Source organism: Colias philodice, chromosome 17 (genome assembly GCF_061535455.1).
Source record: "Colias philodice isolate Cphi_HAF_F1 chromosome 17, ilColPhil1 Martin Lab GWU primary, whole genome shotgun sequence".
Classification (NCBI taxonomy): Eukaryota; Metazoa; Arthropoda; class Insecta; order Lepidoptera; family Pieridae; genus Colias; species Colias philodice.
In genome coordinates, this window is record NC_143102.1 from 8969653 (window position 1) to 8993042 (window position 23390).

Genomic DNA, 23390 nt, shown 5'->3' on the forward strand with positions numbered 1-23390 from the left:
ACGTCAGTCATGTTTTTTGTCTCTTTCTGTGGAGTGACCACGCTGGTTTGTAAATTCAGGATTTTTCAAAATAGAAAAAACTAAAAATCATGGTCTATAAATAATAACGACATATATTTTTAACAGTATTTATATTATAATATTACTGGTCATACTTTATAGGTACATACAATTTTAATTGGTATAGAATGATAGTTTTAAATAACTTTTGGCTACAAAGCTTGGATATGAACCGATATATAGCATTAACATCCTTTGTAAATAGAGGAAAGTTGTGTTTTGCATCAGATGCTGTTTACCAAATTGTAAGCTACTCAGATCTTCTTTTTAAACGCGTTGCTTCGACGGGTCAATTTCAAGCTAAAATCATCAAAGAAAAACTGTTTATATCAGCCTTGCACAAATTTCAGCTAACTTTACAAAGTTTATTTTTCAAAAGGTATTTTTTTCTGGGTCGTAATCCTCAGTAATTTTACCCTTGATGGGCACATATATTTCTTTTTATTTTACTTTTTGGAAAGCTGAAATACGTAAAACAAAAAAAATATGAGGTAAGTTAAAAAAGTATAAATTTCAATGTAAAAACGAACAATCTTATAACTACATGTGAGTGCAATACCGATGTCGTGTGTTGTTTCATTACTAGTAACAATCTTTAAAATGGTGTTGTAAATTTTCATCATATAATATTGTTATTACAAAATATCCTCTTCGCTATCCATAAAAACTCGTCATCATGGTTACCTTACTTGTTAAATTTGTTTATTGAAAACTTGTTGAAAAATGATAAAGTATTAGGGAAATAACAAATTTAACATGACTGCTTACTAAAATGATGCTAAATTAGACAATTTTTGCCATTGAAATGATTCTTTAAACAGGTAAATGCAGGAGTATTGAGGAATATTGTAAATAACGTAAATATACACTTGCCTGTGAAATTCTATGCCAGAATTTGGTGTCCAAACACTTCTGCAATTTTGCACAATACAATGCATTCTTTATATTCGGAAAATATTCATTAAATAAGCAACAATATTAACTTAAATATTCGAAGCGACGCAATTTTTTTGACACACATGCCATATTGACAAAGTGAGAGTTGCTACAATTTTATTATGGTGACTACCCATAATCAGGGAGTATCGCTTTTTAATAATTGGTTCAGATACTTATTTTATTTAGCATAAATAATAATTGTCTCATTCAACAATGCTTCTAAATGACGTTGTTGGCAATTTATCAACAAACTCATATACAAAAACTAACCTTTTGCACAGAATATTACAGCATACATAGTAGCCTTGGGAAAACTTCGTATTAACAGTGGCAATACCAAGTTAGGTGTGAAAGTGATAAAAAACATGAACTGGGCAATATTTTCTTGTTACACGTCAATGTTCATACCGAAATCTCCAGTGTATTAGATATAAGCTTCTTGAGAACAACAAACGCACATGATTACGTTCCTGTCTAAGCTATGCTGCATCGTGTTAAAATTATCTAATGATAGAACTATCATCTAATACGGTATTAATTTTATTTATAGAATATTTGAGTAACTGATGCCTCGTAAAATGTTAAATAACCGAAAAATTTAGTTAGCTTAATTTTACTACAAAACATTGAATAGTCTATGGTAAGAAAATTTTAGTCTTTGGTTACAAGTTTAGGCAACTGTGTATTGTTTTGAATTTTTTAACTTTGTTTACCTACATTGTTCGTTGAATTTCGTTCATAAATGATAAAAGCTATTTAAATAAAGATTGTAAAAAAGTTATAGAGATTGTTTTACAATAATACTAGCAATGCAAAGTAATCTTTAACAGAATTTAGATTTTTTAGCTTTCAAATTTTTATTTGGGGAATACCCGACTTGTATGACAGTTGATAAAAGTTAAATTAATCTTTTTACTTCGGTAATAACTAATAAGCACCATAGTTACTATACTCTTTGATAAGCACGTACGATTTACAAAGTACCTACCAACTAATAAGTGTACTATCGCAGAAACCTCACACTGCTGGAAAATTTCCATCAAATAAGTTCTACAAAAAACAAAAAGGATCCAATAACTCATTTATCGAGATCTACAAAACGTAAGTATTTAATTAATAATTAACATAATAAGCAAATATTTATTTTTTCTTACCTTAAATATCTATTTTATTTATAATTTGTTATCTAGATAGCGTTACAGTAATCCAAATTACCTAATTAGTTTTTGAAAAGTGAGGCTTAACTAGCATGAACTTAATAAAAATGGTTTGTATTGTGTAAGTAGGTATTTTAGTTTCAAAAATATTTTTCTAAGAATGAAGACCACACTTTGTTAAGACTACCTATTTATTATTAGTTTATTCACTCCTATTTTCCATATGAAGTATTATTTTAAATTAGGTATAGATAGGTAGTTATTTTTTTATTTAATCTTCTTTGGGGTAGAATTGATCAAAATCCTTTTCTTAGCAAATGCCTATGTCTCTTCTAACATCTATTTCATACAAACTTTCATCCCCTATTTTATCCCCTCAACGTTGGAATTTATCAAATAACTTTCTAGGGAAATGCCTATGTCAAAGAAGCTTTATGCATGCAATCTCAACCTGATCGGTTTAAATAATAACTTTCATCCCCTTTTTTCCTCTTGGGGGTAGAATATATCAAAATCCTTTCTTAGCAGATGCCTATGTCCTAACATTTACCTGTGTGCCAAATTTTAGCCCAATCCGTTCAGGGGTTTGGGCTGTGCATTGATAGATCACTATGTCCACCAGACTATGTCAAACTGTCGTCAGTCAGTCAAATTTGAGTTTTATTTATATAGAAGATTGTTATATTTTAAAAATTTATATTACTCCATAAAACTATTATTTGCTTTCAACCAGCCAAGTCCCCTTAATCCGATAGCTTCAGTCAGACAAATAATAAAAATAACTAATGTAATTTATCAGAAAAAAATACTGAATATTATACTTTTATGTGCAATCAAATTAATATTAAGTTTAATATTACTGGCATTATGTATTAGCTTGAGATGAAGTAGTAATTAATGAATACAAATGTAGATTGTTCTATTATATATTTATGAGAAATATAAAAAAAAAAATGTAATCTGATCAAAGGCTAATAATCATATGTAATACTATATAATACATTATGCTATCATCATCAGCACATATACATTCCCACTGCTGGGACATGGGCCTCCTATGAGACTATAATCCACCATGCTGGCCAAGTGCGGGTTGGCGGATGTAATATGTCGCAAAACTTTTGATTCTTCATCAAGTATTCCTTAAGTGCAGTTATTGTGTTCACAACATGCGCAGATAAATTGAAAATCCATTTATTTCGTGCACGTTCGCCTGGTGTCTTATCGTTACTTATCGATTTGAAGTCACGGATTTCAAATCGTTCCTCGCCATGAATACACCAATAAGTAGTTACTTTTATATATTCGGTTACTTATCGATTTGAAGTCACGGATTTCAAATAGTTCCTCGCCATGAATACACCAATAGTTACTTTTATAGTGTAATAAGTTTATATTCTCTTATAAGTATTTTATTATGAATTAAAAATTATGGTTTGGAAGATTAAGTCACTTAAATGTGGAGCATCAGGAACATGTAAAACATGTGTTGTTTTTATGTCCTATTCGACGAATGTAGCATTAATATGTTTGCGATAAATGTATATACCTATGTACGCATTTATAAAATTCAGTATTATATCTACACTTTTTATAGGACTGGCGACAAATAATTTAACTTTTTATTTTTTTTACAGTTAAAAATGAAATTCAAGTCAATAAGAAGGTGGTTGATTAAGAAGCAAGTTGGGGTCTCCGAGCTGAGGACCAATGACTCCGTGATTATTATAGATGGTGCCTTCTTCAAAGAAACTTACAAAAACAGCGCCTGTCAATTTATTTTGGGCGGAGAGTACGATAGATATGCGAGTTATTTAAGAAATATTCTAAATAATTTCATAAAGAACGATATTGAATGCTACATCGTTTTCAATGGAGCTATGAAAGCCGATATGGAGACGAGAAAAGCAATTCATCAGAACATAATAGATAGAACAGATGCAGTTAAGCCTGGTCGACAAGACAATGAATTTTGTGAACCAATATTTGTAAAAGATGTGCAGAGGGAAATTTTCGATGAGTTGAATATAAAATATTTTGTGTGCGAATACGATCATAAAGAAGCTCTTATTAATCTCGCAACACATTACAATTACCCAATTCTAACGAACAATTTTGAATATTCTCTGTTCGGTGTGTCGTGTATTGTTGCAAATTCTTTAATGTTTGATGTCGACCATGGATTTAGATGTACCGTTTACCATCCAAATAGAAGAATGTTTCCTTTAGATAATCGTATTATGTCAATTCTACTAGCAATTTCTGATGAAGATAGTAGTTATTATAAAGAATTGCCGAAAATATTAAAATGCCACGAGAAAAAAATATTTGTTTCGGCCCTATATTGGATAAGGCGTCAAAATCATACCTGTGCTACTAAAGAGTTAACTAAGTGTTTATCACCAGAGGACCAGTCATCTCTCTTGGAAAACATCGATAATTTTTCAATACTTTTGAGAAGCACTAAACATGCAATAATTAAAAGTTTTGCTTCGCGTAAAAACAATACAATAAACAAAATTGATGTTAGAAAATCAAACTGGTTTAGTGATGGTGTATCAAATGGTAATATAGCCATTCCATACATAAATTTAACGAATAATAAAACATTTTCCGGGTCTTGGTTAATAGGCGATAAGAATAAAAATGATGCCATACTCGTTGCATTAGATATTATATTCTATGCGTTAGGTCTGCTAACAAAAAGTCGGGATATGAAAATTTCATTTATAGGTAGGCAGTTTGCGACGTCACGTGTTTGGGAAATCGATGGCAAACTAGAGTCATCTGAATCTATAAAAGTATTTTACTCAAGGAAGTCAAATCATATAGATATATTTAAAGTTATTATTCGTGAAGTATTACATGGCTTTGATTTTAAATCCTTAGAGAGCCTCTCAGAAGATTGCCACATGATAATCATTGCTCTGGTTTATTACTGTGTCAAAAGCAAGGAAGCCTTCAGTAAGGGCGTTTATTCGATTCTTTTGTCGTATTTTATGCTAGGACCTATATCGGCAGAAGTTGGCCTTTTGAAAAGAAGTAATTTCTCCGTAACTCATAACACTAATAAAGAACAAGAAAGCAAAGTACCATCTATAAATCATGACCATTATGTAGCTGCGGCCCAAGCTTTTATGGATTTCTTTTATATTAACGAGTCGTCTTTGAAGAACCTATTTTATCGAGATATTCTGCACAGAATTGCAGAATTTGACCATTGCTTGCAACACGTCAATTACCTTAACAAACTTTGTGGGGCACGTACAAAATGTACGACATATAACAAGGCGATAAATGGAACATTTGTTTATAATATGTTTGTAACTTTAAACGATCATGCGTTTCCATTGGATTATTTGAAAAAACGTATGGACTGTCATCCCATATACGAAGAATATAAGAAGATTGTTGATGTGTTTGAAACTTGTTATAAGTCGGTAAAAGCTTAATTTGAGCTTGAAGCTTACCTGAAGTATTAAGTTTTTTTTTATTTAATAGGTGTTATAAGTGATTAATAGCTGTTGTAAGCAAGTGAACTATTACTATGTAAAAATTAAAAGATTACGATCTAAATAGTTACCGAATCCAGTGTTATACGGTTATTGTATTACGGACTAAAAATAGTATCTTTCATTATTCTATTTTTTTTTTTGTTTTAAGTTGAAATTTATTCACTCAAGGCCCTTGGAAAATTATTAAGCCGGCTAATCACGTACCTGCCGTAGGGGCCAAATTGAAACAATCTCGGTTGCACGGCGGTCGGAGTATTTCGGAGGATTTCAGCTGTTCTCTAAGTTGCCCTTGCTTCTGTCTATACACATCACAAACAAGGAGCCAATTAAGGGTGCAATTCCGATATTGCCCCTGCAGCAGGTACGTGCAAATTGTGTTCAATCATTTACATGCTTTAAAGTTTTTTAAAAGCATGTAAATGATTGAACACAATTTTTGTTACAAATTCTATGAAGTGTTTATTTTTTTTTAAATATGTTTTCTTTCGAGTTACATGAGTTATTGCATCAAATGAAAATTGTTTACTGTGATGTGTTTTTAATTTAAGTATCTGTGTGATTACTGATTATTTCTTTTGTATCTAGGTTATTAATATTATACAGTATGTTGTTTTTTTATTATATAATTTTAGTTGTTAACAGGTATTATAGTTGATGATAGCGAGTGAAATATATATGTAGAAATTTAATAATTACCATCTGCCAAAATGAGCGTTATACTGTGGTTATAGTTCTAGGCATAGGTATTAAGAAAAAAATGTTAATTCTGTAGGTGAGGAAATTAATTATATTATTTGGGAATTTCCATCTTCGAATCTTGTTTAAAAACATTTACCTTTATAATAAACATCGTATTTTTGTAAATTTTGTACTTTTCATTACATTTTGTTTTTGTTATAAACTGATTTAAAATGAATTTTGAATATTTCTTTACGCAATGCCTTTGGATAATCGACGCTGACATGACGTTATTACATTAATTATTAAGCTTTATAAAAGCATATAAGTTTTTTTTTTGTTTTAATATATTTTCTTTCGAGTTACATGAATGCTGTAATTGCATCAAATGAAAATTGTTTACTGTGATGTGCTTAAAATTTAAATTTAAGAAACTATGTGATTATATCTTTTGTATGTTAATTGTTAACATTATGTGTGTTGCTATGTTTACTTTTTTTTACTTATAATAAAGATTTTTGCATAACGAAGAAATTTTATTTTGTCAAAAGAATTGAGTGAGAACAAACATTTGAATCCAGTCAGCCAAAGCGAAATTTAAATAATACCATTATAGAGATATTTGCTACGGGTTTTGAATGTAATTATTTTCAGTTGTGCTACATTTCCTCGGTAAACAGTTCCGTTTTTTCACCTCGAGAAAATACGAGTTAATTTGATGTTAAGCTATTATGGCGATTGCGCGGATTGCGCGGCAGTGCGGCCGCAAACGTCACGCGCTTCTGTCCTCCCGACTGACCATAGACAACAATAACAAAAATGAGCCATTCATTGTTAACTTTTATCAAGAAAGTTTTTCCAATGAAAATGTCTTCACGCGATTTATGACAAGGAAAGTAATTATTAATAAATAACGACAGATTTCGAGCGTTACGCTAATAACTTGGGTTTTCTAAAATACCACGGATAGCAGTTTTGTACGAACGGCAACGGATAAAAGATGTGTTTTTTAAACGTGCTGCGTTTGCATGTATCCCAGAGTCAGCGGCAGAAGCGGCTCTACAAGCAATATATGGAGCAATTGGCGGGGGCGTACGTCGAGAAGTGTACAGATCTGACTATGCATTGGGACTCCATGTATAATTATCGCTTGGGCACCCCGGAGTGGCGATATCCTCTCCCTCGCGAAGACCACTGGGGTGACACAGAGGGCTCTAGATCATGTTTTTCCGAATCAGACAGTGGGCGGTATTCATCACCCTGTTGTTCAGAAGTGATATTCAACGGTGGGCAACATTTTAGCGGAAAAGGACATAAATGTCATGCTGTATGCTATCCTGGAAACTTTGGGTAAGTGTTATAAGAAGAAGCTGATGCTATTACATCTATTAAGTGCTTTGTATATACGCCAACGTGATTCGAAGATACTCCCATAGGATTGAGATGTTAAAAATAGTATTATTTTCTCTTTACCGGCAAAACGAACCTGAAACAAAAATAAATGATATCTCTCTTTATATCTGTGCATAAACAGTTCCACATCACTGCCTAGAGCAGGCACTGACTCAAGATTATAAATACAGGGCAAATAAAAACTTAAAGTAGGTATGTAAATTAGTTCAAAATGTTGCATGATTACAAAAGTCAAATAATACATACGATAGTTGCTTTAGACATTAATTTACCTTTATAGTGCAATATTAAAATTGCATAAAAATCGTTGAAGCCGATCGGCCATGTCTGCGTAGACTGTAGACGCATTGGTTAGTTCAGTGATACAATGAAATATACTTTATTTTTATATTTTCAGATAATATCTTGATAGACGAAAATGTACAACTTTTAATTTCAGGACAGATTTCAGTCAATTTCTACAAAAAACTGACTAAATAATCTTTACGAGTGGATCACATATCTATAGGTAAACAACGTAGATATAACATAGATATTTTCTGGCAAGCCATGTGCCAGGAAATACAATCAGTGTTAAAATATTAACGATATTTATATATTCAAGAAACCAACAATCAGTTCGTTTACACGAATGGCGATAAAAATAATGGATAAATGTCGCGCTTATGTTTTTATCGTCATGATCATATATGTAGGCATTTCATTGTTAAATACACTGATTAACCGATAAAGAAAGCACTGCAGTATACCTATACTGCAGTGCTTTGTTTATGTTCTAAAACCCCTAAGTGTAGGTACCTACCTACACTTAGGGGTTTTAGAACATAAACAAAGATAAAAAAATATATTTAACTCTAGTTACATATTATAGGCACTTTGCCTATAGCGCGAGTAAAAGGTGTGATTACAGACTAATAAATTATACCGTGACTTCGGTTGCCATATTTACCGATGCGCACGATCTGTCTGGTCAGCAGTGGTCACTTCGTGCCACCAGACTACGTGAAAAGCCAAGATCGTTATCGCACAGCCATAATGCTTTTACATAATTATTCAACACAATATTTTATAATTGGTAGCCTCTGTACAATTTTAAGAGTAGCTCGCTGTCTTTTAACTAAAGAAAAATAAGTTAGTATGAAAATATAGAACACCTGCTTGATTGCCAAAAACTTTAAAGGTAATTTCAAAAATGTTTTCTATTTTATTCCTACGTTCGACTTACCCCTTATTGTTAGATAAAACAATCTAAAGTCTGCACTGTTTAGGTTATGTTCGAAATTTGAACTGATACAGTTTTCAGTTACTTAGCAGGGACTCAAAAATAAATCGTTTAATTATTGAGTCGCGACTAATACTAAGACAACTTTTGTCCCTTAGGATTATAAACTCTACCTACGTAAGTATAAATCAGTTTTCTTCAAAGACAAACATGTTTTTATTTATTTCAACAACGGAACCAATGATGTTAATAAGATGCATTACCCAGAACGGGTGATATCAACCCATATGAAACGTTCAAGTTCGTCGGAGCGCGACCAATGCGTGATATTTATTAAGATGTGAGCTATGCGAGGTGTCGTTAGTGGTTGCTATTAGCAACGTGTTATGGTGACAGGAACATATCATCATTCTTTCGTATGTTTCAGTGGACTTCAGGATTTTCGTCAATTTATATACACTACTAGCGGTCCGCCCCAGCTTCGCCCGTGGTACCTACATGTTTAAACTATCCTATCTCTCATGCGGATCGAACTGCGCATGGTGTGCGAATTTTATTATAATCGGTTAAGTGGTTTAGGAGACCATTGAGGACAAACATTGTGACACGAGATTTATTTATATTAAGATTGTAGAGAAAATCGTCTGTAAGGTTTATTATTCAATAAATTGACGATATTCTAAAGTTGCGTAAATCTTAATCTTTTTTTATACCCCAAATACAATGTAATTCCTTTTTTAAGGCAAACTGCTCACAAGATCAGTTTGTTTAAAAAAAATTGGTGAAGGTGAACATAATCGTTATTTAATTGATTTCGGGAGAAAAATTGGTATAGGTGCTCTACAATTTAAATGGCGTGCAAACCGCATATTGCTAAATTAGTCATATTCTCGATCAACTTCTTGAACATAATGTGAATGAAAATCGATGGTTGTAAGATTAATTATATAAATAAATCCTGTGAATAAAATATGAATGCTATTGTAAATTAGAAAGCTCCTAAATAAATGCATATAAGCGGCTTTTATTCGGTCACGTCTTTCGCGGTAAATCAATTGGCTTAGTTTAAAGATTGTATAATCTTAAATCAATTGCTTTTATTTAGGTTAAATGGAGACAGGAGAACAAATCTATTTCAATTAAAACTCATTTGCTAACCCAACAGAATATTTCGTCGGTGTTTTACATAAATGACATACATAACAAATAAAACGGAATTACTAGAGCCTATATTGGCTATATTGCCAAAGTATTTAAGAGTATTTTAAAGTATACCTACAATAATGCAAACATTCCATGTTTACTATCTGTAGAGAAGTTTTTAATAATCTTTATATATAAAAATGAATCGCAAAATGTGTTGGTAAGCGCATAACTCGAGAACGGCTGAACCGATTTCGATAATTCTTTTTTTATTATATTCCTTGAAGTACGAGGATGGTTCTTATGTAGAGAAAACGTAAATATGTACCACGGGCGAAGCCGGGGCGGACCGCTAGTTATAAATAAAAATAATACCTACATTATACGACGAACTTCTGACGGTGGTGGAACATGGTGACATTTAAGCCAGTGATATATTGATATGTTTGGTCTCCGTCTCTACATTATTAGACACATGATTAGAATAATGGTAATTTTTGTAATCATGCGTCTCCTGTTAGGCATTTTTATCGGGAAACCTAAACAAACCCATTAACCCCTCACGCGTCCTACTATAAAATACTGATTTAGTTACGAGCAAATAATGTACGTAGGACGCGTGAAGCTTTAATAATTGAGTATATAGACTGATCTAAGTAAGAAAGTATATTTACCAACTAAGTATATAATGAATTTGCATACAAATCAAGACCCACCCAAATTTTGCAAAATGAACAAAATATTGAGGACTTTACACTTTCCAAGTTGAGGCTCCATTATTATAGACATTTGATGGCTTTATAATTATGTAGATATTTAGATACGCAATTTATTCGCTCTTGTTTTTTAAATTACTCGTACTTATCTCTCTTTTACGTTAAATCTTTTTTTATCTGTTAATCATGTTTCTCTATCTTCGTGAAAATGGGCATGCGCGTTGAAATCTTTTATATGAAAGCCATTTGCGGGTGACCAAAAGTTTTTATTTATTTATTTATTTATTTATAATACTTCATTGTACAAACATGAAAGGACAAAGCAGAAAAAAAAGAACAAAATTACAAAGGCATCATTTGTACAAAAGGCGGCCTTATTGCTGAACAGCAATCTCTACCAGGCAACCTGGTAGGAAAGGAAATGTAAGAAGGTCGTGGGATAGCGCAAAATAAATGACTATAATTACAATTACATATAACAATACATTGCAAATAATGTAAAATAGACACATTTACACACATATTTATATAAACTAAATATTGCATATTATATACTTCAAAAATATGTAGGTACATACTAAAATACATACTTACATAAAATATTACTAAAATACATATTGTACATTCACATACATAATATTAAATACATACTAAACATACACATACATATTACAAAATACATACTATACACAAGCCATAGTACACAGATGATAAGACATTCAAAAACAATGGTTACAGTTACAGATGTCAGCAAGCAGAAACAGAAAGGTAGGGAAAAAGCTACAGTACAGTTTTAATATGATGTACTAAAACCTTCCTAATTCCTCTTGAATCACTCTAATTAAAAAAAACTTATTCGGCATGAAAAGACCACTCCGACTACACACTTATATTTATATATTAATGTTGAAGGTATGAGACAATAGAAACAAAGAAATCAGTAAATATAACGCATCAATACTAATATGTATTATAAAATTAATATAATCTGAGGAACTCCTGGTCCAATTTGAAAAAAATATTTCGATGTTAGATAGCCCATTTATCGAGGAAGGCTATAGGTATATCATCACGCTAAGCACAGGAGCAGAGCCACGCGAGTGAAACCGCGGGGCGCAGCTAGTAATATAATAAGTTTATAGACGAAAACACTTTGCTTAATTCTATAAATGAAGGTAAAAGTTACTCAATTAAATTTGCCTTCATCAAGTTACAAAAGCTGAAATAATAAAATAAAGGAAAATTATCTTCGACGTCTTTTTGTACAAGACTTTATCAAATAAATGCCAAAAATTACGGTCATAAAAAAGTAATTGTAAAATTTTCAACGCTTTTGTAACGAAGAATGAACTATCAATTAAAGAGAGACTGTGAAAAATAAACCAAGGTTTAATAAACACCTAGAGTATTTTTTAAGTTCAAAATGAAATGAAATTAGAACATTTTTATGTTAAATGTTCAAATTTCATTTGAACATTTTTGAAATTACTTAATGAAACACATCTTCGAGAATACATTTAAACTATTGGAATGCGAATTTGACTAGCTGGGAAGGAAATAATCTAAATACATATATAAAACTCAAACGTGACTGACTGACTGACATAGTGAATACTTAACAGCCCAAACCACTGGACGGATCGGGCTGTTTGGCATCCAGGTAGATGTTAGGATGTAGGCATCCGCTAAGAATGGATTTTGATCAATTCTACCCCTTGGGGATAAAATAGGGGATGAAAGTTGGTAACATAAAATTTTTCTTTTCCTTGAGTCGAAGCTGCGTACAACAGCTGGTTACATATGTATTTATAAGTTATTAGTAATTGAAAGCAGTTTTGTTAAGTATGTACCTAAATTCAAGTATAATAATAAATAAATAATTACATAAAAAAATCTCACTTTTTGCAAATAAATATTTTGTATTACATATTTACTTGCTGAGGGCAATGAAACAAAGATATAATTTTATTCATCAATGGACCATGACAAACAATTTCTCTCGATACTAAATGCGTGAAAGTTGACCATAGTGCAAAAGGGATTATTTCATTGGAATTTGAAAGTGAAAACAAACTTGATTTTCATAAATGTGTAAAATTACCCAAAATAATAATATTTTAGTAGAAAATATTTTTTAATGCTTGAGGTATCAAAATAGGAATTATTTTATTTATAATAAAATATGTATGAAAGTTAGTTTTACAGTACTTGTGATTAATATCATATCCTACATAAAAATATATTAAAATCACAGACTAATAATAATATACTACGTTAAAATTATTTGAAAGCAATAAATTTATATCAGCGCCATCTACATTTAGGTATACTGAATCTGGGGTGTCATGTTACGATCAAAGCGTAGTCATGCTACTTACCGCTAGATGTCGCTACCACAGAAAGCTTGCAATACGTCGAATAAAATAATTTAAATTATTTTTTATTTATTATTAATTTCAAATAAAGTTAAGAACGATTTAAATTGAATATTTTTTTTTATATTCAACATGTAAATGTTATTATTAAATGAATTGAAACACAATCATTATATTTTTATTTGCTTAGAGATTTATGTCCTCTTTTTTATATTTAGAGAGTATGAATCTATACTTAATATTATAAAGCTGAAGAGTTTGTTTGCTTGTTTGTTTGAACGCACTAATCTCAGGAACTACTGGTCCGATTTGAAAATCTTTCGGTGTTAGATAGCCCATTTATCGAGGAAGGCTATATGTATATATGTCATCGCGCTAAAACTAACAGGGACGGTGCAATGCGGGTGAAACCGCGGGGCACAGCTAGTAGATAATAAATAACGAATAGAGACTAACCTAACCTTTAAAATTTTTGAGAGTTGAAAAATACCTCCCATTCAAGTACATAGTATGCCAATTAAAAAAATTCATTGGCATGAAACAGTTGCTTCAAAATTAACATTAATGACCGAACCGTCATGCTTTTTACTATTTAGAACATGTATCAAGAGCAATGAATTTAACATTTGTTTACTAATTATTATACTGTATTATTTGTAAGGTTTAAAATATCATATTTTTCGCCGATTTTTCATGGTGGATTCTATTTAATTAATGGCGATTAATGAAAAAAAATACAATCATCAACATGGTATAAAACAAAGTCGCTTTCTCTGTCCCTATGTCCCTATGTATGCTTAAATCTTTATAACTACGCAACAGATTTTGATGCGTTTTTTTAAATAAATAGATTGATTCAGGAGGAAGGATTTAGTATATAATTTATTAGGTTTTAGACAACGCGGGCGTAGCCTCGGGCGGATAGCTAGTATTTTCTAAGATGATGATGCTGACAATTCTTGAAAGACTATATATATATACTATATATTATACGCTCAAGTAGTTAATTATTGTAAAACGATATGGCTAAAATATTTTTATTTTATCTCATATTTAGGCCATCCAACACCTATGGTATGTAATATACCTATGTAATATATGGTTATGTGTACTTTAACATTTTTATTGATAGGTGAATAAGAATATAATGATTTATGACTATGAAATTGGGCGGTTAAGAGTGAAAAGATATCATCAATAGTTTAAATAATCTGCATTCATAATAGTACCTATTACCTTTCATAATTTAAACATTGCAAGTTATCAGCTATGTATAGTTTACACAACAAACATAAAACCCTATTAGTTTCTTAATACATGTATAGAATTTGTAAGAGTAAACATTGTATGGAAAATGTCAAAAGATAAATGCCTGGAAAGATTTCAGTTTCACCACGCGAACGTAGATTATTGGCAATTAGTTCCATTTGCTAATGCTATGTCCATACTTAGTGAAACAGACGGTTATTTCGTATTTAATTTTGTATGACTAGCGTAATCCCGCTGCTTCACTCTTGTTGCAACTGGATAAAATTTTATGTTTCAATTCATCCATCGATACATATGTACTTGCAAACTTTCACGGTTTTCAACCCTTACTAATATAGAATTTTATAGATTCTATAATAGGATACACTGTGGGTCGTTAGAATATTAAATAGAATTAGCATAAGTTACTTCTTATTATGTCAGCTATCTGATAGTGAAAGTCGCGTCAAATTTCGTCTAGCCGTTCCAGAGATAAGTAGGAGTAAATAGACAGACAGAATATTATACCATTTATGTTACAAACAGTCTAATTTACTTATTGGTATAGATAGCGTTTCTTAGCTCTTTTAAAAAACGGAATCAACTTACTACGTTGCTCTAACTGCAATAAAATAATATATATATTATAAAGGCGAAAGTTTGTAAGGATGTAAGGATGTATGGATGTATGGATGTTTGTTACTCTTTCACGTAAAAACTACTGAACCGATTACAATGAAATTTAGCACACATATAGAGGGTAACTTGGATTAACACATAGGATAGTTTTTATCCCGGAAATCCCACGGGAACGGGAACTATGCGGGTTTTCCTTTGCAAACGCGGGCGAAGCCGCGGGCGGAAATCTAGTAATATAATAATTAAGAAGCAGCATTTAGAACTGTTATGGCGAACGGTTGTACGGTAGCTGGTGTGAATCATCTGTATGTATGTTACAATTATGTATATAAGCGTAGGAACGATGTCAAGATTGTAAATGTTAGAATGTTTTAATAAAAAATTTTAACGTAGGTTTTATGAGATTTTTTTTCAATTAGTAGGTACCTACGTACTTTTTATATTTTTGAAACCCATTGAAACTCATTGGTAGTGCATTGGCTATAAATAGGAAAATTGTTTACAATAAAAGCTTAAGAATTAGGTCTTTATGGCCTTGGCATTTCATAAATAATTTTAAACTTATAAGCAGAGTCTCCCTGATAAGCGTAAAACTTACTAATTAGGTATACATATTTAGGCGATCGATTTAAAATATTGTTAGTGACTAGAGAACAATAATTATATTATATGAATACTCGTCTAGTCTAGAGTAGACGACTCCTTTCTTTGTTAACCTTATTGCATATAATTTCTTCAGTTATCAAGAACTTGAAACACCAACCAAAAATTTAACTCAATATATTATAACGTATTGGAAAGCACGAAAATATAACACGGATGAACGTCCAAGTGGAGATCACTCATTCAATTCTTAATTATTCATAAAACTGGTTGTTTCACTTTCTCAAACTATCTATTGATGTCTATTTTTTATGCAAATACTTCGGTATTTTAGGGAATTCTTTTGGGTACAACAATTAATTTTTCCTTGTAATACGGAAATTCCTGTTTTCATTTATTTTTTTGTAGATTTAAAATTAGGATTGAGTGAAATATAAGTATAATTTACTTACTTGACTAGGTCAGGGCCCGTAGACAAAGTAACAATTAAAAAACGATAACGAAGTTAGAAAAGGAAAAATGTATGGGATTGACATTAGATAGACCACGTGATCTAACGCGGCGTATGTCAATCCCATACATTTTTGCCTTTTCTAACTTCGTTATCGTTTTTTAATTGTTACTTTGTCTAAGGCCCCTGGTTTTTTAATTTAAAGAGAGGTAACACAAGCGTATTATCTATGTGAGTGTATATACGTACGGTAACGCAAGCGTATTATCTACGTATTATCTATACGAAGTTAAAAAATGAAGTATTGGTGAAGAAATTAAGAAAATTATGTAAAAATATTAAAAAATAAACAAGCTTGCGGAGTGCCATTTTTAACTTCGTTTTAGAGGTCGTGTGTAGACAGAACGACGACTTGCCGAAGCATCGTAGGTACACATTTCATAAAATTTTGTAAATAATATATGGTTATATTATATGTATATACAAAATTTTACATCAATGTAAATTTTGGTTATAGTAACATCTTTATATAACGTAAAAATTAAGTTAAATAATATACATACTTATTTAATATGTTTCCAGTGGAGTCCCTAAATGTAGAGCATAACCTTTACTTGGGTTTAAAATCGAGTATTAAATCTAAATTTTTGATGTCTTGTCTTTCATATTAGCTTTGAATCAATCCATATTTTTTAACAAAATGAATTAGCAGCAACAGAATGAGCTCATATGTAGTGATGTATAATTAAATGCTATTTATGTATTTTAAAGTACCCGATAAGATCGCTGTCACGGAATTCGACTTTTTAATTTAGAAAACACATAATTAATTCACTTTCGATATGGTATAATAATTTGAATAAGTGATTTATCTTTTACGTAGTTACACGTCTTTACACTCATCATTGATTTGTTAAACTTATGCAATTTTAATCTCTCTCTCTATATGAAGAATTTTATGAACAGAATTTTTTTTATTACTCTATGGTATGACGACTCTATGGTTTTCATTAAATATAAGTCTTTAAAATCAATCTTAAAACATATCCAACTAAATAATAAGTACCGGTAAAACCTGCTAGCTTTGCCAACGGTTGCAGACTTTGCCATAGTCAACTTCTGAGGGAAAAAGTGTAGTCACATCTTAATATCAGTTTTTTGTCATGTATGCATGCCTTTATAGTAAAATTTATGAGTTAAATGGCAACACCGAATGAGATTTGGCAACCCAGCTTGTTTTTGAGATTTCATTTTTGGCGGTTACTTTTTTCGAATGTTGGCGGTATGAAACTTAGTACTCCGGAACTTTTACAAAAACAAACGGGAAAAGCATTGCCTACGTCAGTATTTTTTTGATATTATGTTAACATAATGTTCTTTAGCTAGATAAAAGCTGATTTACTGTGCTACAAGCTACCTTTACATCGCAATTGGTATTGGTAAATTCAACAACCCCAATCACAACGTCTGTGATGGTGACTTTGCCATGTTTTGTTGGAGGTTAGGGCTGCCACAAAATTTCTGATGAATATTTTAATTAAATTGTCATTGTAAGTACCTACTGACTGGTGAAAAAAAAATATAAATAGTTAGGTAGCCAGGTATGAAATACACAGTGCATGTGCTTAAATGAAGGTTGTTTTACAAAAGGTATTTATTTAATTAATTATTTATTGCACACACAAAAGAAATAGAGACACATAAAGTACAGCTAATAGGAAATAATGTGTACAAACGGATTTTAAAACTTGATTGGATTGGTTCCTATCAAGTTTAAAATAACAACAATATTTATATTCAATCAAGATCATATAAATAAGAATTTGTCATTGTTTAAATCTTTTAGGAATGTCGTGTAATGTGTGATATCAAAAAAAAGTTAGTTAGTTTAATGAATACTATTTTTTTGCACGCCTCATAAGCGAAGCGTTGAGGTGGGTACTACTGTCACTTAGCGCAAAACATCTGATTTTTCAAACTTAAAATGTCTTTATGTATCATACATTGCACTTGTAAGATAATACATACACACACATATTAAGAAAAAACACTATTTTTAACGTTCATGATATTTTTGATGTCATTTTTGTTATTTAAACTAGTTAAAAAACAGTTTAAAAAAGTTCTGTCTTGGACGTCCGTGTGTCTGTATGTGCGGATCCTTTTTCTTGTTAACACGATAGCGACCGAAATACTTTACTAATCGAGTCTTTTTTTTTCTCTTACGCTTGAGTATGCTCAGGAATAGAACCCTTTCATTTTTCAGGGTCTGATTCGATGTGGTTTAATTGTTATTAAATAAACAAAAATAATAATTAATAAATATTTATTAAAAAAAAAATTATGAGGCGTGCACTTTTGGATTTTCCAAATTATTTTTTTGTTTTATTATGTAAAACAATTCAAAGTTAAGAAACTAACTAGATGTAATTGATTATGTTTTTTTTTTACTTAATTACTAAATTGTTCCTACTACGAAAACATTTTTATTTGACAACCCTAACCCTAACTTCTTCTTATATAGGAAATATTTTGGAAAGGTTGGTGAATTTGCCACCTTCTTAGAGAGTTAAATCACCAGTGCTAAATAATATAAAGTTTTTACTTTATTTTACGGGATATAGGAAGAGTGCAAATATATTACTTTTTAACCTCATAAACTTCAAAAATTTCATTTTTTCTTTCATATGGCAAATTTACCAGAAGTGACAGCTAACTTTGCCATAATTGTTTTTAGGCTTAAAATATTATAATTTACAAAAATGAAATAGATATTTAGTAATAATGTAAATTTTCATGAAATTTACTACGTCTAGGTGCAGGTTACTCATTACGTTTTCATACAATTATATTTTTTTAAAGCGATTCAAACTTTTTGACACATGAAAAAGTGGCAAAGTAAGCAGGTTTCACGGTACTATTAGACACAACCAGTAATATATTTCTCTACGAAGAAAACTTTCTTCGACACAGTTTTTCCGTGAAAACTCACATAGGAATAAAAGTAAAAACTCTACTTTCACGATAAAACAAGGAGTAAATCTCAGAACTTGATTTACTTTTAATTCAATTTCTAGCGCCATTTATGTTATAAATAAACACGTTTGAGATTCGCATCATTGCACGATTTTACTGTTAGATATGGGGTTAGAAAAATAGAGATCCGTAAATTTTGTAACAAATCATTTGTTTTCTTTTGCCTAATCCTAAAGATAGGTTGAGGTTTAAGAGATCCTCCCTAGGATAGGTTTTATCCTGAATATCCAATGGGAATGATAACTATGCGGATTTTTCTTTTGACTACATGGACGAAAAGCTTGTATTTTATATGCATTTACCTATATGTAGAGTAACATTTGACATTAGCTTTATATTCTTTATCCTCTATCATTATCTGTATAAACTGGTATTGTATTGCATCAAAAATGCAATATATAAACACAATCTAGTACTTATAAATCAAATCGTAATGCACTTGATAATTTACTTGTCTATTTCCATACATTGCATTGAATGATAATTCAGCACAGTTGAAAAAGAATGGACTATAAGGTCACATCTATCGTGTTGTAATAAAAATATCGAAGCTTAATCCGTGTAGCCAAACATTACCGTAACTTGGACCACGTAACCGCGATATGATCTGTGCACGCATTCACTGGCCGGCTGACGATACATCCGCGCGCGCCGCCATTTCACACGTTCGAAATTTAAATTTTTGACATTTTGTTTTTTTTTCTTAACTTTTTAATGAACAATATCTTGGCTATGGACATGAATGCGTTCTGTGGTTTGTGTTCTGTGTGAGTGTTGTGATTATTGTGGATTACAATTTTGCCGGTAAGTTGTTTACATTTCAGAGGCAATGAAAATTGAGGAAAATGTAAATATTTTTTCTTCTTCACATTTGTTGCTTGTAATTTTACAGTTGCTTGCAACTCTGAAATTAAAGTTTATGTTACAGTTATGTTTTTCTGATTGAGTTTTATAGGTCCGTTAGATTAGAAACGCATGTTAGAAGTAATATTTAACATTGTAACATAATATTTTAGAATCTTTTAAATATATTAAATACTTAATAGAAATATTTTTTTTACTGAATAAGAGAAAAAAATTATAATGCAGAATAATCTCCTTGAAATAAATAAACGTTTGTTAGAGTTAGTATAATAAAAAATATATGTGTAAGCTTATTATTTCAAGATTTTTATGTTTTCCCAATTTTAGTAATAATAAATAAACATAACTTGGCCTTGACACAATTACATTTTGTTTCATAAGTGTACTGTCGCATCTCAAAATATGATTTTAATTTCAAATCACTCGATATCGAACACGTTTAATTATTTTAAACCTTTTTTTTTTCATATTTATTAGTTCCTTTAGAGAATTTTAAATTTGTAAAACTAGTTATAATTAAACAAATGAAGGATAGAGTCAAAATGTTGATAGATAGGTACTACTTAGTAAAAATTAAAGTCCGTAGTCCAAAATAATTCACTTGATTTTGAATAAAATAGGAAAAAACATAAGTCCTTTGATATAAAAGAAAAATCCGTACGAACTTTCGGCTTATAAAATATTAGTAGGATTATAATTTATAATGCTATTTGAGGTCAATAAACCAGACTACATAAATATTGTAATAAAATTTTCACTTTCTTCATATAGCCTATAATGTTTTGTCAAGGTCATCTGAAGGTAAGCTGAAAGTAGGTAATAAATTTTAAATCAAATTAATAATTTATTTTTTGCGTCTCACACGTAAAATAATAAAATGAATTATCACAAGTATCTAGCTAGCTTGTAATGAAATATATGATTATAAGTAATAATAACAATGTACATAAGTTATTATGTATTAAAATTTAAAAAAAGCATTGCTTTCAAAGTTGCGGGAAATGTAGAGCAATATAAAAAGATCACAACAATCCGAGTCTGTCATGCGTTCAGGAATTTTATGCGAACAGGAATTTTATGTAGTACATTCATTGTACACATTTTGTTAACTATTTTTTGTATTTTGTCTATTACGGAAATATATTAATTAACTAAATTAAACATTTAAATACGATAAACTTTTCCTAATGTTTTTGTTATAATTATTTGACAGCTAAGTGTAGAAAAAAAAGAACACTATATTTTTGCGCGGCAACGACCATTTGCTATCTATATTAAAAAAAAAGTTTGCTAGACTTGCAAATTATTAAAAACCGATACTTGGGTAATATGATTACGAGAGTTACGTGCATTTTGCACGTAACGTTCATAATGATAGGTTTTTAATACAGCATTACGAAACTGCAATAGGAAGGAAAATATTGGACTACGTGGCTTGTTGGAGAGATAAGTTCTACAAATAATTGATGCTATTTATACATCCTATAGAAACTTAGAAAATATACGTCTTTAATATACTTAAGTAGTAAGACGTCTTGAAACAAAAATGTTAATAACTTCAATTTTTATGGATCACCTTTATACATAACTAAGAACCAAGTTTTCATAGCAGTAGGTATTGTATGTATGATTTTACTGAATAGATTTTTGTTTATTAGTGTAGGGACACACATGTACAATTCGCTGATCGAGCTTTTTGTATATGTGTGCGTCCACATTGTTTCCCCGACGCTTTCTACATTTTATTAGAATTATTATTTAGTAGTGCTTAACGGCTAGTTCTAACAACACATATATTGTGAAGAGTAATAAAGTGATTAAAGGAAAGGCATTATTATTTGGGCAACCTTGGGGTACAGAAGCACTACTCAACATTGGTGACCCCGACGTGATAATTTTTTTTGAAAAAGGGGGGGAATAATGTAGGGACACACATGTTAAAGCGTGGTTGTATTACGTAATTAAATACTGATATAATACTTTTTAGACATCTTGACTCGACCAAAGTCGGTACAAGAATGACTCTCAGCAAGGGTCTTCACACACGCGGCCTCCGTTAGGAGGCTGCGTGGGGGATGCTGTTCAGGACGATTCGTCCTCTGCAGCAGGTGTATGGCGCCGCCCGCTAATACGGGCGGGTTAATGGGAGGACGAATCGCCCTGTTTGGGAAGAAAAATATTTGTCGATTGGGGCACAGTATAGGAGACTGTGCCCGACTGTTTGAACCTTTTGGATGTTTCCGATGACTCAACCGACCTTGTTCTTTTTCGAGCCCGGCCAGAAATGACTCTCAACTGCAGACGACCGTTATTTATAGGACGATTATTCGAGTGGCGTGACTGTGTGAGTCAGTGCAGGTGTTGTTTGTGTTGTTTTGATCGTTATTTTGAATATGACATGTAATATTATTATTATTTGATAATTAAATGATTATTAATACTTTTATCCATTTGATTAAAATAATTAATTAAGTTCGTCAATTGATTTACTTTTAAAATATAATTTTATCTTTAAATTAAACGCGCTAACACGGCCATTCTGAAAAAAGCTCGTGCTCTGAGCGGTAATTCAAAACTCAAAATTTCACTTCAGCTGGTGACATTCCGACTTGTTTTAAGTAGTACATTATATTCAAATTATTTGTTTCTTTGTCCAGTTGTCAGGCTAAACCACTGTCTGGATCCATACTGACAAGTGACAATCAGGTTATTATTATTTTCCGCCCAGTTGTAAGACTAAGTCACAGAAAACCCGTACAGACAAGTGGCATTCAATTCTATTATTATCTACCCAGTTGCCAGCCTAAGTCACAGAAGACCCGAACAGACAAGTGGCATCCGATTATATTATTTGCCCAGTTGTAAGACTAAGTCACAGAAGACCCGTACAGACAAGTGGCATTCGATTGTATTATTATCTGCCCAGTTGTCCGACTAAGTCACAGAAGACCCGTACAGACAAGTGGCATTCGATTGTATTATTATCTGCCCAGTTGTCAGACTAAGTCACAGAAGACCCGTACTGACAAGTGGCAGTCGATTATCATAATTAGTTTCCATTACCGCTAACACGGTCATCTAAATTTGGCTTTGGTACTATTCTTACACGTACATAGGACACAATAGTAGTCTAGCAATTGCTTGTACTTTTCGCTTCATAGCAATCATTGTCTAGTATTATTGTGATTTACATAGGATTCGATAGCTCAACGAGTTTTTCCAGCTGCGTACAGCGGCTTCTGTATCTCATCTGTATCTCAACTCTCAAGTGATAACCATAAGTCCTGGAACATAATTAAGAGTTAAAACACAAGTTATATCCGGCTTGGCC

At 31.3% G+C, this 23390-nt stretch overlaps 2 protein-coding genes across 3 annotated transcripts in view; both read left to right on the forward strand.

Moving 5' to 3' along the window:
- The first annotated feature begins 1971 nt into the window (after positions 1–1971).
- LOC149481256 (uncharacterized) lies at positions 1972–6576 on the forward strand. Its single transcript, XM_089705580.1, has 2 exons — positions 1972–2100; positions 3794–6576. Exon 2 carries the CDS (start codon positions 3800–3802, stop codon positions 5606–5608), a length of 1809 nt encoding a protein of 602 aa, XP_089561706.1. The 5' UTR covers positions 1972–2100; positions 3794–3799; the 3' UTR covers positions 5609–6576.
- A 553-nt stretch (positions 6577–7129) lies between these two features.
- Positions 7130–23390, forward strand: part of f (espin protein forked) — a 98807-nt gene continuing 82546 nt past the window's right edge. For both annotated transcript variants that reach the window (XM_089705530.1, XM_089705531.1), the window contains exon 1: positions 7130–7699. In XM_089705530.1, coding sequence (XP_089561656.1) covers positions 7350–7699 — 350 coding nt within the window. In that variant the 5' untranslated portion in view covers positions 7130–7349. The remainder of the gene's footprint in view (positions 7700–23390) is intronic.

Bases quoted from the DNA above. Each gene is read 5' to 3' on its own strand.
- LOC149481256 (XM_089705580.1), top strand. From the start codon at position 3,800: ATGAAATTCAAGTCAATAAGAAGGTGGTTGATTAAGAAGCAAGTTGGG.